A 25,281-nucleotide genomic window follows, 5' to 3' on the forward strand; every position below is an offset into this window, starting at 1 on the left:
AATAAGATGAATATGTATAACAATTGCAGGAAATCTAATGCATATGTATGTACTATGCCAATATAGGCTGCAAACTAACACTGTTTAGGTATGCATGCTGGGTGGAATTATCTCTCGTGCATCTGGTGCCTCAATAAAGAATGCCTGCTTTCTAACCTACAAACAAGTGTTAGAGAGTTCTTTTACGACCGACTTTTCCAGTAGCATTAGCACCCGTCTCTGTGTCCCAGCTATGATCCTGGCCCCCATAACTGTCTCCAGGTCCCAGCCCCCACCTCTGTCTCTGGCCTATGCCTTTGTCTCACGACCCTGGCAGCCATGTATCTCCTGGCCCTGGGCTCCATCTCCCAGCCCTGGCCTCAGCCCCCGTGGCTCTCCCTCATCCCCAACCCCCATGTCTGTCCCAGCCCCGGACCTGCTGTCAGTCTCCTGGGCCCTGGCCACCTTCTCTGTCTCCGTGCCCTGTCCCCAGCCCCCATGTCTATCCTAGCCCCTGGCTCTGTCTCCTGGCCCGGGCCTCGGTCCCCATGTCTCTCTCTCGTCCTCAGCCCAGGCCTTGACTCCTGTGTCTCTCCCTCATCCCCAGCCCCCATGTCTGTCCCAGCCCTGGCCCCCATGTCTTTCCTGGCTCAGCCCCAGCCCTGGTCTCCATGTCTGTCTCGGCCCCAGCCCCAACATCCGTCCCAGCTCCTGTGTCTGTCTCAACCCTGGCCCCGGTCCCCATGTCTGTCTCAGCCCCAGTGTCTGTGTCTGGGTCCTGGCCCCCATTTGCCTCAGATCCCATGTCTGTCTTGGCCCCAGCCCTCTGTGTCTGTCCCCCAGACCTGTCCTCCCTGTCAGCCCCACTCCCCATCACTGTCTCTGGCCCAAGCCCCCATCTCTGTGTCACCCGGCCCCTATGTCAGCCACAGCCCACGTGTCAGCCACAGCCCACGTGTCAGCCACAGCCCCTATGACTGGGTCCAGTCCCAGCCCCCATCTCTATGTCCTGGTCCCAGAACCCATGTGTGTCCCAGCCCCAGAACCTATGTGCCTTGTCCCCAGCCCCCATTCTGTCTCCCTGTCCTGGCCCCCATTTCTGTCTGTCTCCTGGCCCTGGCCCATGTGACTGTCTCATCCCCAGCCCCCACCTCTGAGTCTTGGACCAGGCCCCAGACCCCATGTCTGCCCCAGCCAGGTCCCCATGTCTCTCCCATCCCAGGCTCCAGCCCCTGTGTCTGTGTCCTGACCCTGTATCCCAGGCCTGGCCCCCACCTCTATCTCAACCGCGGGCCTGGCCCCCACCTCTGTGTTCCAGTCCTAACCCCAGCCCCTATGACTGTCTCCGGGTCCCAGTCCTGGCCTTGGCCCTCCCACTGCCCTTTCCGGCAGCCCTCACCACTGGCTCTGACACAGCATGGCACCACAAAACCATGCTGCCGCTGCTCCATGCCTCCAACACGGACCCCACTGTCCCCCCACAGGCACTGCTGCCCTCCTCAGGGCTTTCCCCAGGACTCTCCAGTCAATCATGCAGCCCTGCTCACCTTCTCCCTCGGTGCAGCTGCAGCCCAGTGATGCTCAGCAACTGCTCCACTCCTCCCTGGGTACACACCAGCCCCTCCACAGCCCCCTGGGACAGGGCAGCACCAGCCTCTCCACGGGCAGCCACCCCTTTACAGGGAGGGGCCATCACCATCACTGCCCACACCTGGGGCTACTCCAGCCCTGGCCCACAGCTGGAGCCCAGCAGGAACAGGGGACTATCACCCAGCCCCCACAGCGCATCACCTCCTCCCCTGGGCTCCATCACAGCCCCTCTCCTGGTGTGTGTGAGTGCAAATGCAGCCAGAAGGGCAAAGCAGAGCGAGAGGTGGCCGGCTGGACAGTGAGGGTGTAACAAGAAAGCATGAGGCAGGGAACAGGACAGCAAGAGAAAGATGGGGACAGGGAGCCCCGCAGAGATGGAGAAAGAAGCAGCAGGGAGAGAGGATGAGAGGCAGCAGTAAGAGGGAGCAGGACAGAGACCAACAAAGAAGGACAGGGAGCAGGATAGAGATGCAGAAAAAACCTGGGACAGGCAGCATGACAGAGAGGGAGGAAAAAAGAATAGGGGCAGGGAGCCAGATCAAGAGAGATGAAGAAAGACAGAAACGTCACAAAGAACAGGGCAGAGAGGGAGGAATGAAACAACAGGGACAGGGAGCCAGGACAGCAAACGATGGAGGGAAGGGGCAGCAGGCAGGGGAACAACACAAACCAAAACACATAGCTACATGCTACAGGACAGAGAGTGAAAAATTAACAAATAGGGACAGGGAGCTGGGAAGAAGAGAGCTGGAGAGCCCCTGTGTCAGCCCCAGCCCACTGCTGTGTCTGTCTCCCAGCCCCTTCTCTGTCTCCGGGTCCCGGCCCTGGAACCCGTGACTGTCCTGGCCCCGACCAACCCGTGTCTGTCTCCCAGCCCCAACTCCCCCGTGTCTGTTATGCATGAGGGCGAAACACACGCCTATGCCTTCGAAATAGGCCGGTAGCACAGAAATCGCGTTCTCATGTGTGGCGCCTGAGCTGCAGTACCACTATTCGGACGCAGGGTGGCGCGCTACCGTGCATGTACTCTTCAGGCGCAGCCACACTGCTTGTCAGGGAGCGTCTGCAGCTGAAGGCCTGCAGTAAACCACACAAAACTGGCAGCAAAACCACACCTCATGCTACGCTGCAGGGGCCATGGTGGCAGCAAGGACTACGCCACACCGCACATGCCCAAGAGCAATGTGGCTGCCCAGCAGCCAACTCCGCAAAAACTGCACCAGCCGGCATGCACTAGCAAACACAGCATAGCCACCCAGAAGCTGAGTGCCAGAAGACATCTCCTGCCATGCTCTGGGGAACTAACACGGCTGACCGGAAGCCCTGTGACCCAGGACCCAGCTCATGGCATGCCACGAGAGGCATCCTTCCCTGCTTTCTGACCCTGCAGGGACACCATTCCCCCCTCCTCTGCCAACCAACCCGGAAGCCCCATCGAGCCTCAAGCACAGCCCAGTGCTCTGCAGCACAGGTCCAGGCAGCCCTCCTATGTCCCCCCCACCTGGCTCCATCTCCGGCAGCCCCCACTGCCAGCTCCAACATGACGTGGCTCCCCACTCCCTCACCACCCAACTTCCAGCAGCCCTCACCACTGGCTCTGACATGGCACGGCATGCCCAAAAGCCTGCTACCACCACTCTGTACCTCCAACACAGACCCCACTGACCCTCTACAGGCACTGCCACCCTCCTCAGGGCTTTCCCCAGGACCCACCACTCGATCGCACAGCCCTGCTCACCTTCTCTCTCAGTGCGGCTTACAACCCAGCAATGCTCAGTGACTGCTCCACCCCTCCCTGGGTGCACACCAGCCCCTCCACAGCCATACAGGACAGGGCAGCACCAGGCCCTCTACCAGCAGCCACCCCTTTACAGGGAGGGGGCTATCACCATCAGCCTCACTGCCCACACCTGGGGCTACTCCAGCCCTGGCCCACAGCTGGAGCCCAGCAGGAACAGGGGACTATCACCCAGCCCCCACAGTGCATCACCTCCTCCCCTGGGCTCCATCACAGCCCCTCTCCTGGTGTGTGTGAGTGCAAATGCAGCCAGGAGGGCAAAGGAGATAGCAAGTGTTTATTCAGTCACGCATGTAACAAGTACCAGGAGCAAGTCTGCTCCATGGCTCAGGGCCCCCAACGCTCCCCCTGCCCCTGGGACACCTCAGCAGTCATTCCTGGAGCCGCGTTCATCGGTTTGGCAGGGAACAGATGGTTGGTCGGCTGGCTCCTGGAGCAATGGGCTGCTGGGCAGAGGTGGAGGCCGCCAATGATGCGGAGCAGGGTGCAGGACACAAGGGAAGAGAAAAGAGAAGGAAAAAGAGAAGGAAAAAGGGAAGGAAAAAGGGAAGGGACCGGACCCCAATGTCTGTCTCGACCCTGGGCCCGGACCCTCTGTCTGTCCCGGCCGTGGCCCCAGCCCCTGTGTCTGTCTCCTGGCCCCCGTGTCTGTCTCGGCACCAACACCTATGTCTGTCTTGGCCCCTGCCCCAGCCTCTATGCCTGTCTCCTGGCCCCAGCGCTGGCCCCTGTGTCTGCCCCAGCCCTGGCCCATGTGTCTCTCCTGGCCTCGGTGCCATGTCTGTCTCAACCCCGGCCCTGGCCCCTGTGTTGGCCACGGCCCCCATGGCAGCCCTGGACCGGCCCCCGTGTCCTTCTCTGTATTGGCACCAGCCACCATGTCTGTCCCTGCCCCAGCCCCGGACACCATGTCTGTCCCTTGGCCCTGGTCCCCACGTCTGTATCTTTTCCTCTGCCCCGGTGTCTGTCTCGGCCCAGGGACTGGCCCCTGTGTCTGTCTCTTTCCCTCGGCCCCATTCCCTGTGTCTGCCTCAGGCCCTGGCCCCCATGTCTGTCCTGGCCCAGGCCCCGTCTCCCAGCAGCATGCGTGGCTCCCAAGCTGCAGTACAGCATTTTGGTTGCCAGGTGGCAGCAGCGCACGCGGCAAAGCGTGACAACGCGCATGCGCGGCACCCGAGCGGCAGTACCGAATTTTGGTCACCGGGTGGCAGCAGTGAGCACCAGAGAAGGCGTCGCCACGCATGCGCGGAGCCCGAGCTGCAGTATTGACTTTTGGTCGCCGGATGGGAGCAACGAGCACCGCAAAGCGCTCCAATGCGCATGCGCGGCGCCCGAGCTGCAGTACCGAACTTTGGTCACCGAGTGGCAGCAGTGAGCACCGCAAAGCTCTCCACGGCGCATGCGCGGCTTGCAAGTGCAGTACCAATTTTTGGTCACCGGGTGGCAGCAGCGAGGGCGACAAAGGACTAGACCGCGCATGCGCGGCTCACGAGCTGCAGTGCCGAATTTTGGTCGCTCGGTGGCAGCAGCGAGCACCCCTAAGCACTCCACTGAGCATGCGTGGTGCCCTAGCTGCAGTACCTAATTTTGATCACCCGGTGGCAGCAGTGAGAACAGCAAAGCGCTTGACCGCGCATGCGCAGCGCCAGAGCTGCAATACCGAATTTTGGTCGCTCGGTGGCAGCAGCGAGCACTTCAACGCACTCCACTGCGCATGCGCGGCGCCCGAGCTGCAGTACCTAATTTTGATCACCCGGTGGCAGCAGTGAGAACATCAAAGCTCTTGGCCGCGCATGCGCAGCGCCAGAGCTGCAGTACCGACTTTTGGTCACCGGGCGGCAGCAGCGAGAACCGCAAAGCTCTCCATTGCGCATGCGCGACTCGCGAACTGCAGTACCGAACTTTGGTCACCGGGTGGCAGCAGCGAGGCGGCAAGGCACTAGACCGCGCATGCGCGGCTCGCGAGCTGCAGTACCGAATTTTGATCGCTCGGTGGCAGCAGCGAGTACCCCAAAGCACTCCACCGCGCATGCGCGGCGCCCGAGCTGCAGTACCGAATTTTGCTCACTCTGTGGCAGCAGTGAGCACCACAGAGGGCGTCACCACGCATGCGCAACGCCAGAGCTGCAGTACCGAATTTTGATCACCCCGTGGCAGCAGCGAGTGCCGCAAGGCACTCCACCGCGCATGCGCTGCGCTCGAGCTGCAGTACCGAACTTTGGTCACCGGGTGGCAGCAGTGAGCACCACAAAGCACTCCAACACGCATGCGCGGCTCTGGAGCTGCAGTACTGAGTTTTGGTCGCCCGGTGGCAGCAGCGAGCGCTGCAAAGCACTAGACCGCGCATGTGCGGCGCCCGAGCTGCAGTACTGTCTTTTGGTCGCCGGGCGGCAGCAGGAGCTCGGTCGCATGCACAGCGTCCCCCCCTGCAGTACCGCGTTTCGCTCGCCAGACGGCAGCAGTGAGCACGGAGTGGGGGAGGCTGCCGCGCATGCAACGCATGCACGGCGCTTCTTCTGCAGCACCGACTTTCGGTCGCCGGGCGGACGCAGCGAGCGAGGAGGCGCACGCCAACGTACATGCGCGGCGCCCCTCCTGCAGTACCGCCTTTCTTTCGCTAGACGGCAGCAGTGAGCACAGCCGCGTGCCCCACAGCGCAGGATCGTCACCGCACCTGCAGTAGCACCTTTTTGTCAGCGGGCGGTAGCAGCGAGCGCGGTTGCACGCTCCACCGCGTAAGTTTGGCGCCCAAGCTGCAGTATGGCTTTTTGGTCGCCGGGCGGCAGCAGTGAGCACAGGCGCGTGCCCCACCGCGCATGTGCTGCGTTCCGCCTGCAGTACCACCTTTTGGTCGGGGGCCGGCAGGCGCGAGCCGCCTTGTGACAGGCATCACCAGGGACCGAGGGCCTGAACGGAGGCATCCTTAGTGGTGTAGAGGACAAAGAGTGCTCTGGGGCACAAAGATGGCCTCAGGAGGGATTCTCAGGGAGTAAGAGGAGACTAAGGGGCATTACAGAGTTAGCAGAGGGCTGCAGGGCACAATGAAGCTCCGAGGAGGCATCACAGTGGGAGAAGAGGGCTCCAGAAGGCACAGAGACAAAGCTCTGGGATGGCCCGAGAGCGTCAGGAGGGGATCTGAGCAGACCACAGCCATCCTCAGAGGGTCAGGGCCTGAACAGAGGCATCCTAGATGGCATAGACAGAAAAAAAAGTGTTCTTTGGGCAAAAAGATGGCTATAGGAGAGGTTCTGGGGGAACAAGATGGGTCCAAAGTGTGCTAGAGAGCAAAAGTCTTAAGGGGAACCTGGATGGCCTCAGGATACATTGGGACAGGGAGCAGAGGGGTCCTAGGGGAGCAGAGTACAGATGTGCTCAGAAAATCAGGGCCTGAACAGAGGCATCTGAGATAGCATAGAGGACCATTAAAAAAAAAAAAAAAACTCCGGGCACAAGAAAAGCTTCAGGACGCAATGTAATGGGAGCAGAAAGGTCCTGAGTGGGGCAGGGAGATGAAAGAGAGATCAAGGTTCTCCCAGGCCTTGCAGGAGCATGGGGGGCACCTGCTGCCCACTCTCTTGGTCCTTGCAGGGGAACGAGGGCTAGGCAGCTAGGTGAAGACATGGGGGGCTGGTCAGAGGGATGGTGAGAAAAAGAAGGATCAGGCATAGGACAAAAAGTGATACAGAGCAGCAGAGGACAGAATGACTTGGACAGACATCTAGACCAAGTTTCACTTTTATGTGAACACAGGACACCTATGTGGTTAAACGGGAACTGAACTATCATGTAAGGCATTGTACCAGCAGCTTGGGGATCCAGCATCTCCCTGGCTTAGGACAGCAGTGCTTTCTACTCATACTTATTTATGGTGTAACAAGTGGTGGAAAATTAAATGAGAAAACACATTGATCCTTCCTCTCTCAAATGCAGGTAAGGACATACACATCCACACCATGACAGATTCATCACAGCCCAGTGTTAAAAGCGAGTGTCTCTTTCCTTTACTGCCTTTTACACCCCTTGTCAGAGGCATATTGCTGAACACTCTAGAAACAGGAAAGTAGTAGCCATAAACTCATTTTATTGTTTTTGAAAAATGGAATGTTTCACTAACAGAAACTTTAAGTGATGTTTGAGCAAGAACACTTTTATTACAAAAAAAAAAAAAAGAAACCAAACCAACAAGTTGACATAGTATTTGGCTACAATGCAGCAGCAGTTTTGCTTTCTGTAATCACAAATTCAGGGTGACCCTGGTTAATAAAATTCACCACACCATTGTCATCTGGCATTAAAAAAAAAAATAGATATTTTTTTATATATATATATATATAGTGCTTTCAGTAGCGGCGGGTAAAACGGGGTTCAGTCGGTCTGTTTGTCCGCTCCTGGCCCGCAAACACTCCTTGTATTCCGCTACTCTGCATCATCTGGCTCTGGTTTCCAACTTGCGTGAAGCCTCCACGCCTAAAAACACCACCAGACAAATTGAAAATTGCCCAGAAAAGTTAATATTACTGTGACTCTGAGAAAAGATGATTGCTTAGGTTTTTTTCTACTTGCCAATCCATAGTCAAGTAGAAGCTGAAAGTATCATTTTTCCACAATCAACACAGGAATTTCTTCTTTTATATAGATAAGTTAATTATTATAAAAGCATTATAAGCACTCTGACAAAGCTTCTTACCCTGACATCCCTCCTCGATTCATCACATGGCCTGGTCCTGACTGACCAGGCATGCTTCTATCACCACCTAATTTAAAAAAAACAACAAAAAAAAAAGGACAGACTTTTGTGTTTTCCTAATATAAAAGCCACCTTGTTCCCAGAATTTCATTTGCTTTCTCGGTAATGCTGTTAAAGCTCCACAGGAATTTTAACTACCACTAGAATTTCAACAGCAGTAATTCATAGAAAAAAAACCACGATCACACTGGTAAGCAGCAAGTGTACCTTGCCATCTCTCATGATCCCGTCCCATCATTCCTCCATCCACATTTCCCTGCCATGAACGATCTTGGTGCCCCTCTAACTTTCGACCATGATCTCCCCAGTCACGTCCATCTCTTAAAAAAATAAAAGAACATCTTCTAGGTGTGTCCCTTATCCATTTAGCAGCATAGGGTAAAGCCAAACACCATACCCCAGAAAAAAGTGTATTAAATTGTTAATCAAGCTGTATCCATAGCCACCCAATCATTGCAATAAAAACTGGTCAGAGTAATGACAAGAAACTTGCTGAACAGCATCCTTTGCACAACAAAGCTCGTCTTTTTCTGATCTACAGCGACATAATTGGTATTGCAATGTACTAAAATACTTAAAACATGAAACAATTTATTGACTGCCATTCCTCTGTCTGATATATTTATGTAGAACTGAACATTATGCATCTGGAATATTCCTAGCTCGACCAGCCGGTTTAAGGAGAAACCGCTACAATTCCAGACGAGTCTCAGTTGCCCACCCCCACCATTGCAGAGATTCTGACTTGATTTCCTTAAAACCTGACGGCTAGCCACAAATGAGACTTTTCTAGGCGTTGCTGGAGCATCCAGTAGAGGACTGAGTATCATCTGTAGAAAAGAAAGTTATTTACAAGAAAACCACAGTTATGAGCAGCACTTCTTTACTCACTACAACGCTCCATTCTCTTGATGCACAGGGGAGCTACATGTGTGAATTCCTTGCTTCTCCAGCTGCTCGAAGAAACTATCCAGAGAGAGGATTCACGCTTGTCAAACTGCTTCCACTGTCACTCTTCAAAGGTTCACCAAGTATTAACATTTTAAGAACCAAGAAATCACTTCCCTTATTTCATATGCACTAACCGGGTTTGTGGAGGTATCCCTCTCCCTTCACTCATTCTTCTGTCAGACCCATAGCCACCCCAACCATCCCTGGAGTGACGATCGGGTCCTCCGTGGCGTTCATCTGGGTAATGCTGGAAGGCAAATGGTACAGAGTTATGCTAAGAATGAATACAGGTTTTCTTTTAAGACTGCAGAAATTCAGCTCCTCAGAGGCTGTCTTTCTATAAGCTGTCAGAAAATAAAACAGTATCTGTCTTCATTTTTTACTGGTTCCATTGTTGCTACTAAGAGTTGTTCACTCCAGGCATTTATTTCATTTCACAGCACAGATTCTGCTCCACTCATTGGGAAGAGAAGGCTTTTTGTTGGGTAGGGTGGGCTTTTTTTAAGGCTTACATATGGGCTCCAGATTTTTAATTTTTACATAGAGTATCTGCCTACTTCCTACCTCTCTTCAGAAATGAAAGGTTTTGTATACCATTGTGGTACTGGTTTTCACACCTGTCCTTGTACGGTCATCTGCCTTGCTCCATTATGACACCAGTTATTTCCTACAAACCATTTAAACAACAAAGAAGGGATCCCTTGCCAGCTAAGGATAAGACGCTACAGTGACTACCTCTTAACACAATACAGACACCTAAAATGGTTAATCAGAAAAACTTTATCGTCATGTACCAGCCTGAAAAGATGCTGTACCGTAGCTCCCATCGCTTGGAGGTTTCCCCCGCCCCGATCTGTGGCCACTGCCCTAGCAAGCGGATAACTTAGTAACTTATGTTCCACCCATTTGCACACAAAATCAGTTGCTGCTTGAACATGTGCTCCGTTTAAACCCAGTGGTGGTTGCATTAAAGAACTAGGCAGCATGTGCATTGTGTTCGTTCTGCTTTGGGGTCGGTTTGTTTGGCTTTTTAACTGAAGCAGTTATTTGGGTATAACCCACCTGCCCATCTCTATCTGGTATTCCTCTCGAACCGTCTCTTCTGGAACAAAAAAGAGAAGTTTCAGTTGAATCAACACGGTAGTCATAATTCCAATGTATGTATGAAATAGCGCATGAAAATTTATCTTCATTAGGCTGTAAATCTGAACGGCAATGTTCAGTGGTAAGATACTCAAACGAGTTCTTGTTTCACAGCATAGAAAGAGATCAAAATAACATCTGTTATTGTAATAGGGGTAAGCAAGGCATCACTGAGCCATGGTCAGGCACTCAATGGTACCAAGGGAGAATACTGAGTGAACCTACCAGTATCAGAAATGAGTGACAAGCAAAAGCAAAGCAGTATGGTTTTTGCCAACAATCCTTTGAGAGCAAAACAGAAGTCTCAATAGCACTATGCAGAAAGTATTTTTGCATTATGTGGAACTAAAAATCTGCATTAGCTAGGCTGCAAAGATGAAAGTAGGGAAAGTTTTAAAGCAAAAGGAAATGGCTAAATCTTTGGCTAATGAACAGGGATTCATAAACCAGGTTTCCATACGTGTCAAAAGAAGCTGTAGGATCTCCCTTGGCATCACAGCAGACTACATTAGGACTTGGCTTATAATCTTTATGCAGCCTCTTTCTAGTATGTCCGTCAACAATGGAAACACGGGATTGCAAGCACGTATAAAATTAGACACGAGAAATGCACAAGGGTCATTTGTTTTGCTCTTCTCTTTTGGCACCCTTCAAGCCATTAGTAAACCACAAAAAGACACCTAATTTCCATAAAGGTATAAGAAGAAAAGACACCGCCTTGCCAACCTGTCCAAACAATGATCTTGGTATCGGCCACGATCCCTATGGTCAAAGTCGTGGAAGCGGTCTTGACGACTAAATTCAGAATGATACCTATCATCCATTGACATTCGTTTCGCCTCTGGCCAGTACGGGTCATCTCGCCTGCAATAAAGGTTACGATTAGTAGTAATCTCAAAACAATCTTCCTTTCCTGCTCTGTTGATATCAAAACTCATTCAATCCAATTATCCAAACAATTATTTTTCATTTGTAATTATAAAAGCCTTGTGTGTTAAGCGGGCATCACATTTCAGTTTCAGAGGAAGCTAGGTGTATTGACACTATGCAAAAACCTTAATCTCAGCATGTGCTGACGTGAGAAGAGAATGAGTATCCATCCTGCTTTAGAGTCAATATGCTCAGTTTCTATTCTCGGTCTCTCCTCTTTGGGAAATAAGAATTTTAAACCTGCTGTAATAAAATTGTCCTTACAGGTATACGAGTATGACATTTGCTCTTTCTCAAGATCGCTATTAAAGCGTTAAAAGCAACATGTAAATAGTCTTTCAGTTCTGAGCTCCCATGACTGCTTTAGCAAGAGAACTCACAGTTTACATAGGCTTTAGAATGCTCTATCTGCAAGTGGATGTGGCCAAAGAGTTTGGAATCTCATCGCAGTTATCGTTACCTGCCGTCAGCATCATAAGGCCTTCTCATGGCAGATCGCCGTTCTTGTTCGTAGCGTAGCTGTTCCTGCTGACGTCGCAGCTCTTCCCTCTCTCGCTGGATTCGTTCCTGTTCTCGTCTCCTTTCCTGCTCTATGTGTATTCTTTCTCTCTCCAATCTCTCCCTCTCCAAGCGCTCTCTGTCAAGACGCTGCCTTTGAAATTCAAGTCGTTCTCGCTCTCTCTGGAGCCTCTGTCTTTCATCCCGCTCATGAATAGCTTGAAGACGTTGTTCGCGTTCTCGCCTCTCTCTCTCTCTAATTGAAAAAGAGGTATTGTGTTTTCAATTGAGACTTTTAAGTCTAAGCTTTATTGCTTCATTGCTTCTTTGTTTTGAGTTTCTTGTTTGCTTTTTTTTTTAAAGTTTCTATGTTCTTCCCACTACCTGCTTAAATGTGAATGATCTCTTCTCAACTAAATCGCAGTTGCTTAGTTGGGGGGGGGGGGGGGGGGGGGCAGTCCACACAGATGAAAGAAGCAAGGCTAAGCATTCTGCATAAGTAACAGGGTATCTACTCCAAGTCAGCTCTGAAAAAGCTTTCATAGAGCACAGCATGTCCTAACACAGAAGTCTGACAAACAGAAAGTATTTACGAACTTCCAGGGAAAAAGCAAGTATGGAAATTCAAATCTGAGCAAGCAGAACATGAGACCTCAAAGCACCTATGAAAGTTCTTATTCAAGAGACTCCCGAAAAGCACAGGCTTAGAGAAGATCTATTTCAGTAGTAAAAACCTTCATAATTTGGCATTATGTCTGTTCTAGCAATAGATTAGTATCAAAACGATCCGAGATACTTATGTTGGAGGGCCGGCACGACATTACTTTGCAGCCTGTTCAAAACACAGATAAGGGAAGTAAAAACAAATGCCATTCCAAGTTTAGAACGAGCTGGGAAAACTCACCGGCGTCTTTCTGTTTCCCTGATTTCTCGCTCCCTCTGTCTCTGACGTTCACGTTCTCGCTGTTCTTTTATTTTATCAAATGATAAAATATCTTGCTTTTCTTTGCTCTCAGATTTGCGATCCTGGCTTTTTGTACTCTGAGTTAAATCAAAACAATACACTAGCTGAAAACAGTGTATTTTTTAGCTAGAATTCCTAGGCGAAAGGCCTACCTTATGCCAACCTGAACAAAACAGACTATCGCACCCTCCCAGAGGTAAATAATGTTGGAATTCCATGGAAAAGTAGGTCAGGAAAAAGTACCTCAAATTTGGCTAGAACTTCTAAGGAGTTTAAATATATATATAAACACTAGGTGCACATGATCTGACTTGCACCGGTGGCAAATGATACACCACTTTAAAGGTCACCAGTCACCACTCTCTGCGCTCAGCAGAACACATCATCTTAACACCATTTTCATATTGCAACTCTACCTCTTCAACTAGGACAGCAGCGACAAAAACTATAAAGAAGGTGAAGCATAAGGATTTACCTTTGCAGCATCATTAGCACCCTAATGCTTTCTAAAAAGTGATAAAAAGATAACTGTGCCCACCACACAAGGCAGAAAACCCCTTCAACTATATGCATATAAAGCTGTTTGACACCTATTTTTACACAAAGACTTCTCTGACAGTTGTACTTACCCTCTCTTTTGATGTAGAAGTTTTCACACTAATAACTGGTTCTCCTTTAGATTTGTCCATTATCACCGTCCTTTCTGTTCCTCGACTTGCTAGAAAACAAAATACATCCGAGAATAAATAATACGCAAGACATTAAAAAATTCCTGCGAGATTTCAAACCATTGAGATACTAAGCAGTAAAAAGTTATTTTATTGAGGTTTTACGTAACTTATGGAAGAATACATTCATGATTCAAATAGCTTACCAAGATTTAGCCAAGTTGGGGATGGGGGCAGTAAAGCTATCACAAAATTACAGTAGTGTTTTCTGGCAGGGATGACAGTTAAAAGGAAGCAAATTTAATTTCATTCTTCTGTCTGCAAAATACATCCCTTTTCCACACTTAAATAAAACAAACCCAAAACAAGCATACAGAACTGCACACTGTGTCAGGTCTAAACCCAGTGATAGTTCCATGAAATTCAGAGTTTACCATTTCGAGTATTTAAAGTCCAGTGATCATGAAAACTCTGTTGCTAAGTTACTAGCTTTCTAAGTCAGAAAAAAAAGTTTTCAAGGTATTTTCTCGTGCTGGCTTTTGTTCCCTGGGAAAACCTCGGTATTACTAAGTACGTTTCATGGTCTTTTTACTGAATTATGAATGACATCTAATAAGAACACTGAGATTTGCAGAAGCTGAAGTCCTCTAATCAGCCACGATTCTGAATGTTTACGTTTGTTCTTCCATTTCCTACTTAGCTGATAAAGGAAATTTTTTTTGATTCAAAGTAGAAGCTTTATCGCAGTTGCTTATATTCTTTGTGCCATTTTTTTTAGATTTGGTTTTTAAAACGAGTATCCTTGAAAACATTTCTGAAAGGCAGCTAGAATTACCTGATTTGCTTGCCCTAGATCTATCAGAGGATCCAGCCTTTTGTTCATCTTTCTCTTTTCCTTCTTTTTCATCTTTTCCATCTTTTTCTGATTTCTTAGCATCATCTTTTTTGTCAGTCTTCTCCTCCTTCTTAATACCAACAGACCTATAAGTAAACTTTGCTTTAATAGAGAACCTAACAAAAAGTGCTATATAACCACTCTGATCAAGCCAACCGTATCAAAAAAACACCAACCCAAAAAACTGAACACAAAAACACTCCAAAAAATACTCTCAAAAAACCCACTCCCAATCCTTTCCATGCTGCTGTGCTGAAGCCAATGCATACTTGTATGCACGATTAAGAGTAGCAACCAATACTAAGCTAAAGCTGACTAAAAGTGAGAAACAACAAATAACCCTTCTGAATATTTGGAGATTTCAAGTGCTAGAAGTCAAGTCTTCTGTTCTGCCTATAAGTAAAGTTCGTGCTTAACACAGCGGGAAGAGGGCCCACCCAGATAGAGGTTAAGCTCCACCAGAAGGGCTTTTATAAACAAATACCTTAAACACCCGATACAAGCAGGCCAGCCTGCCAAAGCAGCTCCTTTGCCAAATCTTTTAAAATTTTATGAGAGAACAAAAAGTAGTAAAGCAACTTTCAAAAACAACAGACCACCTGAAAAACAAATACTGAAGTAGCACTCACTAACCATGCAAACAGTCAATCAAAAAGATAGACTAAATCCTGGAAATATTTGTCAGTTAAAAGAGAAGACCAAGCCAGAGTCAGATCAGAGGATGAATGATTCTGATAAAAATTATGGTTTATCTAGAAACGAGTTGATTGGGTATCTCCTGATATAACTGACAAGTTTTGGTACTAAGCCCTGAAGAGCTCTGTATTTCTGAACAGAGGGCCAATTAAGAGTCACTTACTGCTGCAGCACACCAATTTCAATGTTTCAAGCATTACTGCTTTTTCAGGTGCAGTATGAAGCAGCAAATCAAGATTTATTAGTTACTGTTTATTTTGGTCACGTGGCTGCATTTTAAATGAGTGGCCTTTAAACATAGAAAAATACCAAAAAAACACTTTACTTCTCAGATTTGGACTCTGCAGAATGGTGCCTGTCTTTTTCCTTCCTTGTTTCACCTTCCTTTTTGTCTGAAGGCTTTTTCCCAGCTGGTTCATTTTTTGCCTAGAATTTTAGCCAGAAATATTTTTTATAATAAGAGACAGACATTAAATTTGCACACTTTTATTTTCATTACACTGTCATGGAATAGCTACCACCTACCTTTTCTACAGAAATCATTTTTCCATGCAGCTCTGTTCTGTGGAGATGATTGATACACTTAGTGGCTTCTTCAGCTGTAGACATTGTAACAAAGCCATAACAGCGGGCACCAGGACTGCGAGCATTTGTCACTACTTTTGCACCGACCACCTTTGGGAAAAAAATTATTCTGTGTTTGCAGATCCATCACCAAATAAGTTCTAACTTAATCACCATTTGAGCAGCTCTGTCTACCGGTACCACACAGTATAGCACCTATCCACTTTTCACAGGGAGGAAATAGGCTCGGCACGCAACATTCCATCAGCATTCTCAGAAGACTACATTGCTAGGCTCGTTTGACAGGCAGCAAAGGAAAGGTTATCGTTTTAACTTGACCTCTACACTGTTGAGCCAATCACGTTCTAGAAGTGCCTCACTAAAGACTACTTCTCAGAATATGATGTGAACAGCATTTATACTCAAGTCAACAGCAATACAAACACAGCTGAAAAGACTCAAATTTACGATTATTCCACATGTGTTCTGAAAAAAGTGTAATAGTAACACAAAATTCTATGAAACAGATAAATCTGATTGTGGAACAGACTGTTGATACAGCTCTGCTAAAAAAAGAGACCACCATAATAACCAGCTCAGAAAATTTATCTTCAAGTTGCTGAACAGGTCAATAACTTAGGGAAGACATATATAGGCAGGGGAGAGTGGGTGTGTAATAATAAAAATAATAATAATAAAAAAACTACCAACACTTTGTCTTTTCTTACAGGACACCTCTGCCAGTTTCTATCCACAGATGACAATCTCTGACAGCGCAGAGGCACACTCTTAGTGACACAAACATTTAATATTACATTCAGAAATGTGTTAAGAGGAAAGGGAGATGGTCATGGAAAGAGTTCCCTTCCACAACTTCTGCTCTCATATCCTAGCTGGCACTGAAGAACAAATGGAAGCCTGCCCTCAAAGACCAGATTTCTCAAAGGAATACCTCTTGAAATGGAACAGTTGAAAACAGCATTAACTATCGCTAGGCACCCAAGAGGTATAATTAGACTACAGCGCACTAGATGATGATCCACTAGTCTCTCCTGTCGAGAATTGTCTCATTTTTACAGGCATCTGTACAGAGATTCTCCGAAACCTGGACTTCTGCCCACCCACACCCCCATTTCAGACAAACTTCTTTATGAAGTATGCTACTTTCAGATACAGAGTTTCAGAAGTACACAAGAAAGCTAAGCGCTTAGCCTACTCAGTTATTCATTAGGAAAAATAAGAGCTAAATTTAAGGTCATCCTTTTAAATTGATACAATGGTTTGTTAATTTATGTATCTGCTACATACCTTTCCATACTTGCTGAAAAGATTCTTCAAGTCTGTAGCTCTAGTAGAGGATGAAAGTCCACTAACCCACAAATTTCTGCCAGAACCACTACCCGCACGGCCTAAGGTACAAAAAAGCCAAACATAAAAGACCGCGTAGCACAAGAATGCAACAGTGAAAAAGTAATTGCCCTACAAACCCCTCTTTTTTTTCCTTCATAAATCTCTTCAAATGCAATTTTACTTCTACCTCTTCCAATCAATCTTAAAAGCAATAGACACATTGCAGCCTGCAAAAATAAACTTCTGAACTCCATACTTGATGTGCATTTGAATAGTTTTAATGAGTTTTCATCTATTTATTGTCTTCCTACACTTCAACCACTTTTATGAGAATTACAAAGTATTAAATGCTAATTCACAAGAGACTTTTTTTTAAAAAAACCTTTGTCAGTTAATAAACTTACAGCAGTTATATGAACTGACATTTACAACTCATGCTTTGAAGGCTTATGTTATAAGCGTATTGAGGGTTCACTGAATTAACAGTCCTCAACAGAACTACCACAGAGTATAAACCTACAGATTTAGGCACCTGTTGAGATTTTTCAGACAAATCCTGGTCTTGACAGTACCTGTCACCATCCACAAAGCTAATGGGACTCCAATATAACTATTACAGTTAAGATGTATGCATGCTTAGGGAATTAACAAGACAAAAAATGAGCAATGCAAGAAAGGCAAGTCAAAATGCGAGTAGAACTATTACTCCATTCACTCCTTTCAATGCTTACTTCCTACAACTGACTCACAAGTAATGGTTAGATTTGACCCAGGAACATTTTTTTCCAAGTAATTTGTACTTTTTTTTAAAAAACACATACCTTTCTCGTCTTTTGAGATTATCTTTGTATCTCTGTCCTCCTCAACAGGGCTAAAGACAAAACACCACATTATTCAACTGATCATATGCAAAAAGAACGTTAATTCTAGATTGCGCACTAAAATTGGATACCTACCAGTAAACTAGCTCTGAAATAAACGCTATCTTTGCAACTTTATAGAAGAGTGACAGGAAATATGGGGTTCGTATGCTTAAACGGACAATTCTGTTTTGCAGATGACAGAAACAGAGTAATTTAAGAAAACAACCTTTGAAGGTTGAGGAAGGAAAGAAATCAAACCCTCTGTGTTTAAAAAAAAAATAAAATCTGCACATGGAGAAATAAAACAGACTCTTTAGGAATAGGCTACAATTTCATCAGTCTCGGTGGCCAATTGAAGGAAACAGCTTATTCGCATCACTTAATGACCAATGAAAAAAAGATAGCATCTGGTCTATAACGGAGAAAAAACAAACCTCTTTTTCTGATCACCGCCCTCACTGGTTGAGGACTCTTTAGTAGCAGGGGATTCCTCAGAATTAGCTTTGTCTTCCGTTTTCTTGGCATCTTCTTTGCTATCTTTGGCTTCGGGACCTGCGCCTTTTTCCGCTGTTTCCCCACTAGAGGCTTCCAGGCCTTGGGAGCGTTTGCTACTCTGATCTCTTAGGGTCTCTACTACTAAAGATTCAGAGTCCGGTTTCTCTTCCTCTATTGTCTGTTCACTTGTCTCCCCTTTTGCTACAACTAAACGCTTTGCTTCCTTCCTTGCCATAGCTTGTGCTGATTTGCTGTCCAAATCTAAAGCATCTTCCTCCAACTGAGCGGCAGCAAGAGCGTCCTCTTCCTCTGCTAGCCTCTTGCCTGGCACCACGTTACTTGCTTCCTGTGCATGCGGCCGCTCTGCTTCGGAAGTTTCTTCGTTAAGTAGTTCAGATTTACAAGTTTCCCCCAAAATGTCGAGTATTTTCTCATTTTCTACGGATTTAACAGGAATAGAATGGCACAAGATTTAATCACCAGGGAAATACAGCAATCACAAATGTGGAACTGGCATGGCTGCCACACTAACACCAAGAGAACTTCTAAGCTACACAGAGATTGGAAAACCCTAGTGTACACAGTGTTAAAGCTACCACGCTAACTGCTGTCTGACAAACTACCAAATCAGCCCTAAAATGTTACAGGGAAGAAAAATGCCCCCACAGATTTAACAACAACCTTCTGGCTGATCCTTGATATTCTTCATGAAACCATTCAAGCTCTGTTTCTTCTCTATAGTTAGCTTCCAGAGTCCGAGATGCTTAACTGAACGTATCAGAGCACTGAGGGTTCAATTTCCAAATGTTCTGTGAAATTCTTTTAGCAGACAGTCCAACATGAGAACTGGGCATCTTCTGATGGTGCATGAGTGTGTTTGCAGTCCAGAAAGCGAATAGGATCTGTAGAAAATTCCTGTGATGACAGTGTTTTCCTTCTTCCGAAGTCCAGTCAGTCTTTAATTTCTGTTCTGTACCAAAGCTTTGTATTACCTACGTTCCTGTATTTATGTTCATAAACTACAGTACAGTGTGATATCACAAGATCTGTTTTCAGAACCTTTACATCTTTAAGGCTCATTCCTGAACTCCACTATAGGTAACAGTTCTATGGAACCATTTCATCACATTAAATACACGTTTTCAAAAACCAGTTATTCACAGATCTGGTGATATTACTGGGTTTCCAATCTCTATGACCCTGCATGACCTGGATTGTCCACCATAACAACGTACACTACAGTAATGCATTTAAAAAAAAATACCAACCAGGGACACAAAAAGAATTAAATGAAGAATGAAACTGTTTCAATGCCCAAGACTTTTTTTTTTTTTTAATTTAAACAAACAAAAAACCCAAACAAACAAAAAACCAACAAAATCACAAAAACAAAAAACAGTACCTGGCTCCAAAGGTAACTCTTGAAGTTCCTGCAGTGAAAAAGATAAGAAAAGGAGAAATATCACCATTTCACAAGAAGTCAGTATGTTATTATGAATGACACCTCTTACCCCTCCGAGATAGGAGAGTATTTAGGGAAAGAGATACTGTAATTTAGCCTATTTCAGCTTTGAAAACATTGGCTTTTAAATAAATTTCTCACTAGAAGGTTTCTTGTTACTTTTTAACATCTTCAAGTTTTAAGAGATGTGTAAAAACATCAATATTCCTCAAATTCAGACACCTGTTTAACACACGGTACACATTCCCCTGGGTAAATAAATCAACAAATGTAAGCAACATAGAGCAAAGCTTATCTTCATGTTACCCTTCTCTAGTCTACTTTACGAAGCCTGCTTTCTGGGAACAGGATTGATAGAAACACCAGCTTCACCTGGAGCTGCAAGTGTCCTTAACCTACCATGACTAATCTGGAAACAAGGCCAGTATTTCAGGAATAGACCATTTTCAGCTTTCTAGTCAACATCGGATATGTATACTTTTAATGGAAGTTAAATATAAGACAAGACACTGAGTTGGTTCATGCAACAGCTAACAAGAATCTAATCTACCACCCAAACTCAGTATGATATATACATCATATATATATGACCTGATAGATATATGTATATCTTTGTCCATATGATTAAATTAGAAAGGCATTAGTTCCTATTCTTTGCAGATTAAGAATGCACCCACTGTGTACTACCTGTACATATACTATTTCAACATACAGTTTATATGGCATATATTATGCCTTTTTGTTTATAAAGAAAAATTGGTTACCATTTACCTTTATTACAGTTAAATCAGATGAAGAAGCATCTAAACTGTTTCCAACATCTTCAACCTCTACCTTTAAAAAGTCAACGGAAGACATTTTGTTAGCTATGAAAGAATGGTATTGTGAATGAAACCTGAATGAGAAATCAAAAATTTTCTTTTCACTGACAACTGATATTAAGCAAAGATATCTAGCATCCAAAACAACCAATAAGGGTAAAAAATGACCAATGACCCCCATGCCTCTTCCCGATCCCCACCAACTGAATAAGCTTTCCCATTACCTCTCAAATGGTCGGCTCACAAAAATCTTTTAAGGACGGGGATTCCAACAGTAAACTTTCTCTTAATCTTTCTCTCTTATTTACAGCAACAACATAGAGCCAAAAAGTCTATGGGACTCAGTAACCGTTTTCTTTACTGATAAAAGATGACCGCAGGATCTGACCTGGACTCCGGTAGTTTAGTCACTGAAAAAAACCTACTTTCTGGGTATTTCTATTTGACTTGTGCGGGGCAGGGATATGCTTGGGGATAGGGGGTTAAGCTTATTTCTGCTACTTTCAGATTTCGGAGGGGAACCACACAACTTTAGAATCTTGTAGTCCAGACTGATGACACAATGTGCACACACAACAAAGAGCTATGCTTCTTATTAGATGGGGCCAAAAGAACTTTCTTCAAATGCTTTGTTGTACATTTCAGGAGATAAAGAATTGACGTTGGGGGAAAAAAATTATCTTCTAGCCCAGATGGACAATGTCATATAAGCAGTGCAACAGCCATACGAACATGGAAAGCCAACACAAAAATATTTTCAACAACTGAGTAACTGTGAGACCCTATCTTAACAGAAAAATAATCTAGAATATAGTTCCCAGAATGTTGCTGTTCAGCTGAAGTAAATAAGGCCACAGCATTTGTATGCCTCACATGTCCTCCTAAATAAAGGAAAGATATGAAAATAGGAATGTAAACAGAAGGTAAAGCAGAGAGTTCAAAGCATGATCAAAACGAATGCTTTCTGGATTACTATTAATTTGTACAGTCATATGTGCACAAAAAACATTTAAGCATTTTAAAATCAAGAATGCTATTTCAAAAAAAAAAATGTAAAGAAGAAAAAGCAACGATCATGAGAACTGGTAGAGCCCCAAATTGTTTCAAATACGCTTTAGCTACTGTTTTGCTATTTAATTAAAAAAAAAAAAAAATTAAAAAAAGAAAAAGGAAAAAATAATCTGATTCCACACACATAAGAGATGCATACCATCACTACTGGTATTTCTCTTGATTCTTCTTTAATTTCTGAAAATTGTGGGGATGCCTCCAAGTTACCTACAGCATATTCTGTAGGCTGATCTGGAAGTTCTTTCACTTCTGCATCAGTATTTTCTTTACTATCAGACAGTGAGTCAAGAATATTATCAGCACTGTAATCCTCTCCGCAATCTACCGCATTGCCATTATCTATGTCAGCTTCATCTAACACACTAATATCCATCATGTCAATATCCTGCAAGTTATCCAAACTTGCTTCAATATCCTCCTGTAAAAAAAAAAAAAGTATATATAATAGTCATTGTAATTTGAAAGCAATGCTATCACTACTTCGCTTCAAACACAGCCTCACATACCTGTCCATCTCCCGAATCCTCTTCCAGGCCATTATCTTCTACTCCCTCTTCATCTGGTCTACGTCCTAACAACATTATCATCGTTAGAATGAAAAGAAGGTAACAATATGTACCCTTCAAGTTTTATTTTTTCATCAGAGTTGGTGTTCCATTCAGTTTAGTTATCTGCTATTTCCTTATTTTCCACAACCGAGAGTTCATACCCCAGTTCAGTAACTGACACACATGCTACAGTCCAAGGTCTGTCACGAGTTCAGGAAGCACCGCTGTGCACTCCCCAGAACATCTGGCTCAGCTGAGACTGCAGTAATTTATTATCTCAACCTTTCATTTCTTTACCGCATTTACTAAAAGGAAAAACAGAAAAAAGCAACCAAACAAAAAGCCCAACACAAAACAATGAAAAAACCCACTCTACTTGTAAGCATTACTGCAGTGCTCCGTTCACCAGCTGGACACAGAATATTGGAACTGTCATTACTGAAAACAGTACGCTAGTTTCAGCACCAAATAGTAACTCCTCAGAGTTAAGTAATTGTTTCATCTTTCATGATTGTTATTCTCCTCTAAAACTACAAGCACATTACAATAAAACAGGGAAAGGGGTTTTAGAGCTAAGAGGAACAGCTCATCTATTTCCATCCCAACACTAAAGGTGTTGTAACATGTTAGGTGTTTTTCTGAGACTTGAAAATGAATGTGATTACCAAAGATCTCTCTGCTTTTACCCACAGTTGTGACATTTGTTCTTGTTCCAGGTAAGATTTCACACTTTAGTTTGCAAGCAAACATAACATCACTCCAAATTGGATGTAATGACAAAAATCTGGGTCAAACAAATTAGTTGGCAAAACATTCGAGCTTCATCTCACAGATTTACATTTTGTATAAATCAAAATTAATAACTTAATTAAAATCCTTCATCTAAACTAGTTATTCTGCTCAGCTCTAATACAAAAGTAAGTTTCAACATAATTTGATTACAAAATAAAAAAATCAAACTGTGCTAATTAACTAGTTTTAGAAAAATAGCAATTATCTTTTAAAAATAAGGATTATGTAAGACTGTGCCTCACCATTAGAAAAATCATGCCTAGAAAAAAATACCCAGTTTCAGGTATTGATTAAAAACTAGTCTTCTGGGGAGAAAAATGAGACTGCCATTAGCTATGAAGCATAAGCATAACACACTACAGACGTTATTTTGAATTTGCTAGAAAGTCTGCATTTCTACCTCAAACCCCCCCCCTTATATTTCTCAAAAGTAAAGGTACAGTCATGTAAAAAACCAATTTTCTATTTTAAAAACACTGACACTGCTTCAGCGTTACTTAGTAATTCCTCATACAAATTTCAGGGAACTCTGAGAACAAAACAACAGATCCTTTGAGTGGACCAATTCCTGCCTTATTAAATTACATGAAGCTCTGTGAATAAATGACCGGTAAATTTAATACCATACCACCCATCCCTAGAAACCTGAGCACAAATGGGGGGAAGAGTACCAGTAACACATGGCATTAAAGGTCAGAACTAAGGAACAGAAGACTCAAGTGTGCTTAATTTCTTCCAGAGGACCAGTTTTACCCAAATCTGACTCAGGCAAGTAATGTTAGCTATAGGTTTAGGACTGCAAAACATTCAGCAACAGTGCCAAAATTAAACCAAGCACTTTTCCAAAAGAAAAAGCAGACTTCAGAAAAAAAGATTAGCAAGGTTCCATTTCATGAGTAAAAGTTGCTAGAAAACTCAAGGGGGACAGGATGGAGAGCCTCTCTAACTGCCCTGTACCTTTGCTGCTTCTTTTTGGAGTTTTCTTCATGATATTTTCTGAAACCACTGGAATTTCATCAGGATTCCCCCCTTCCTCCTCAATAGCCTATTAAGGGGAAAACATAGATATCAAGACAGAGACAAAAATTCCATTTGTGCATTTCTGTTAAGTTTAAGAGCTGGACACCAGAGGCAGAAAAATACCGAAACAAGAATTCAGCACTTTGAATTAGACAGCAGCAACTTGGATATGCAAACCAAAGAGTACCAGATCAAAGCAACAAGCACACAGGAAACAGTAACATGTTGGTGTAAAGTTTCTGTAAATCAGTCAGCAGTATAACCTATAGGAAAAAAAAAAAAGTCACTCCTACAGCGTTTGCAACAGTGCACAGATATCCGGGGTGCTGAGACAGAGTAAGAACCTCAGCTCTAGGAGACAGCAAACATCAGTTCAATGAAGGCAGTCCGCATGGTACTAACATACCAAACATTCTGATGAGGATACAGCGTACAGGCTACCAGTTAGAAAGCCAGAAAAAATATCAGTATGCAGCAAAAAACCTAGTAGACAGTATATAGAACTGTAAATCCAGGAGCTCAACACATGGTGGAAAGCCCAGTGATGCATGAGGCTAGAAACACTTGGCCCGAGCGAGTACCACGACAGACACGCTGGGCACGTCTAGGAAATCGGAGGGGGACACGCTGCGTAGATGGAAACGCCAGACTCGCACACATACACCCCACCGCTACTACACGAGTCCGGCGGTCTTAGGGGCGAACCTGGGATGGCCATATACGGGGCCCACGCTCGCCACGCACGGAACGCTCACGGTGAGCCTGGCGGGCTCCACGGAACCACCCCCCGAGTCCGGCGCACGCCCCCTGCTCCCCGCAGCCCCATTCCCTCCGCTCTACGGCCGTTTGGCGCCATTTTCCTCAGAGGCGCTTGGCGGGCTAGGGTGTCGCAGGCGCCGGCTACGCCTCCCCCTCAGGCAGCCCCGGCGCGTCTCCGTGCTCACCTTCTTGAGTCGCTCCATGAGGACGCTCTTGTTTCCACCACTGTCCAAACTGCGGCGCTTGAGTTCAGCCCGCAAGTCTATCACGCGCAGCTCGCTCAGCCGCCGCCGGTTTTCAGACTCCGAACTGGAGACTCCAGACCCACCCAGGGACGCATTTTCTCCCTGCCCGGCCGCTGACTGACTCTCCGCCATAGGGCCGTTGTTTCGACTCGCACGCACAGAGCAAGGCAGAATAAAAATAACGGCGAAAAGCCGCAGTTGCAGCACAAAATGGTGGCAAAACCGAGACGCACTGAAGAGAAAGGGGGAGGGAAGGAAACGAACCGCAGCCCGCACGCGCGTTGACCAGACGACCCGGACAGGTCGCGCGCATGCGCAGAGGAACCTCCCCCGGAGCCGGCAATGGCATGTACGCATGCGCACTAGTTCCTTTGGCTGCCTCACCCCAGGAATGCGCAACCGCAGTCTGTTTCGGCCCTCGTAGGCATGCGC

The 25,281-nt window shown here is 45.7% G+C and overlaps 1 protein-coding gene across 4 annotated transcripts; it reads right to left on the bottom strand.

Annotated features, from left to right (window-relative positions):
* Window positions 1-7,528: 7,528 nt before the first annotated feature.
* LOC104251576 (scaffold attachment factor B1) lies at window positions 7,529-25,081 on the bottom strand. Of its 4 annotated transcripts, none has more exons than XM_059831950.1 (21): window positions 24,790-25,081; window positions 23,783-23,870; window positions 21,992-22,056; window positions 21,697-21,903; window positions 20,365-20,427; window positions 19,534-19,561; window positions 18,071-18,569; window positions 17,595-17,644; window positions 16,732-16,832; window positions 15,385-15,534; window positions 15,185-15,285; window positions 14,104-14,249; window positions 13,230-13,318; window positions 12,541-12,677; window positions 11,599-11,886; window positions 10,935-11,072; window positions 10,128-10,167; window positions 9,200-9,312; window positions 8,322-8,434; window positions 8,055-8,121; window positions 7,529-7,834 (listed from the first exon to the last, which is right to left on the bottom strand). In XM_059831950.1, exons 1-21 carry the CDS (start codon window positions 24,979-24,981, stop codon window positions 7,708-7,710), a joined length of 2,802 nt encoding a protein of 933 aa, XP_059687933.1. In that variant the 5' UTR covers window positions 24,982-25,081; the 3' UTR covers window positions 7,529-7,707. The 4 variants fall into 4 exon arrangements, with proteins under 4 accessions (XP_059687933.1, XP_059687932.1, XP_059687931.1 ...); XM_059831949.1 differs by having other exon boundaries at window positions 11,599-11,892; XM_059831948.1 differs by having other exon boundaries at window positions 11,599-11,892; window positions 21,625-21,903.
* Window positions 25,082-25,281: the final 200 nt, after the last annotated feature.

This window comes from Gavia stellata, chromosome 32, assembly GCF_030936135.1.
Source record: "Gavia stellata isolate bGavSte3 chromosome 32, bGavSte3.hap2, whole genome shotgun sequence".
Lineage (NCBI taxonomy): Eukaryota > Metazoa > Chordata > Aves > Gaviiformes > Gaviidae > Gavia > Gavia stellata.

Bases quoted from the DNA above. Each gene is read 5' to 3' on its own strand.
- LOC104251576 (XM_059831948.1), bottom strand. From the start codon at position 24,981: ATGGCGGAGAGTCAGTCAGCGGCCGGGCAGGGAGAAAATGCGTCCCTG. The intron at 15,535-16,731 runs GTATGTAGCAGA...TTTTTCCCAAAG, and splicing joins TTTTCAGCAAGTATGGAAAG to GTGGTCGGTGCAAAAGTAGT. The intron at 13,319-14,103 runs GTAATTCTAGCT...TTTGTTTTCTAG, and splicing joins ATCTAGGGCAAGCAAATCAG to CAAGTCGAGGAACAGAAAGG.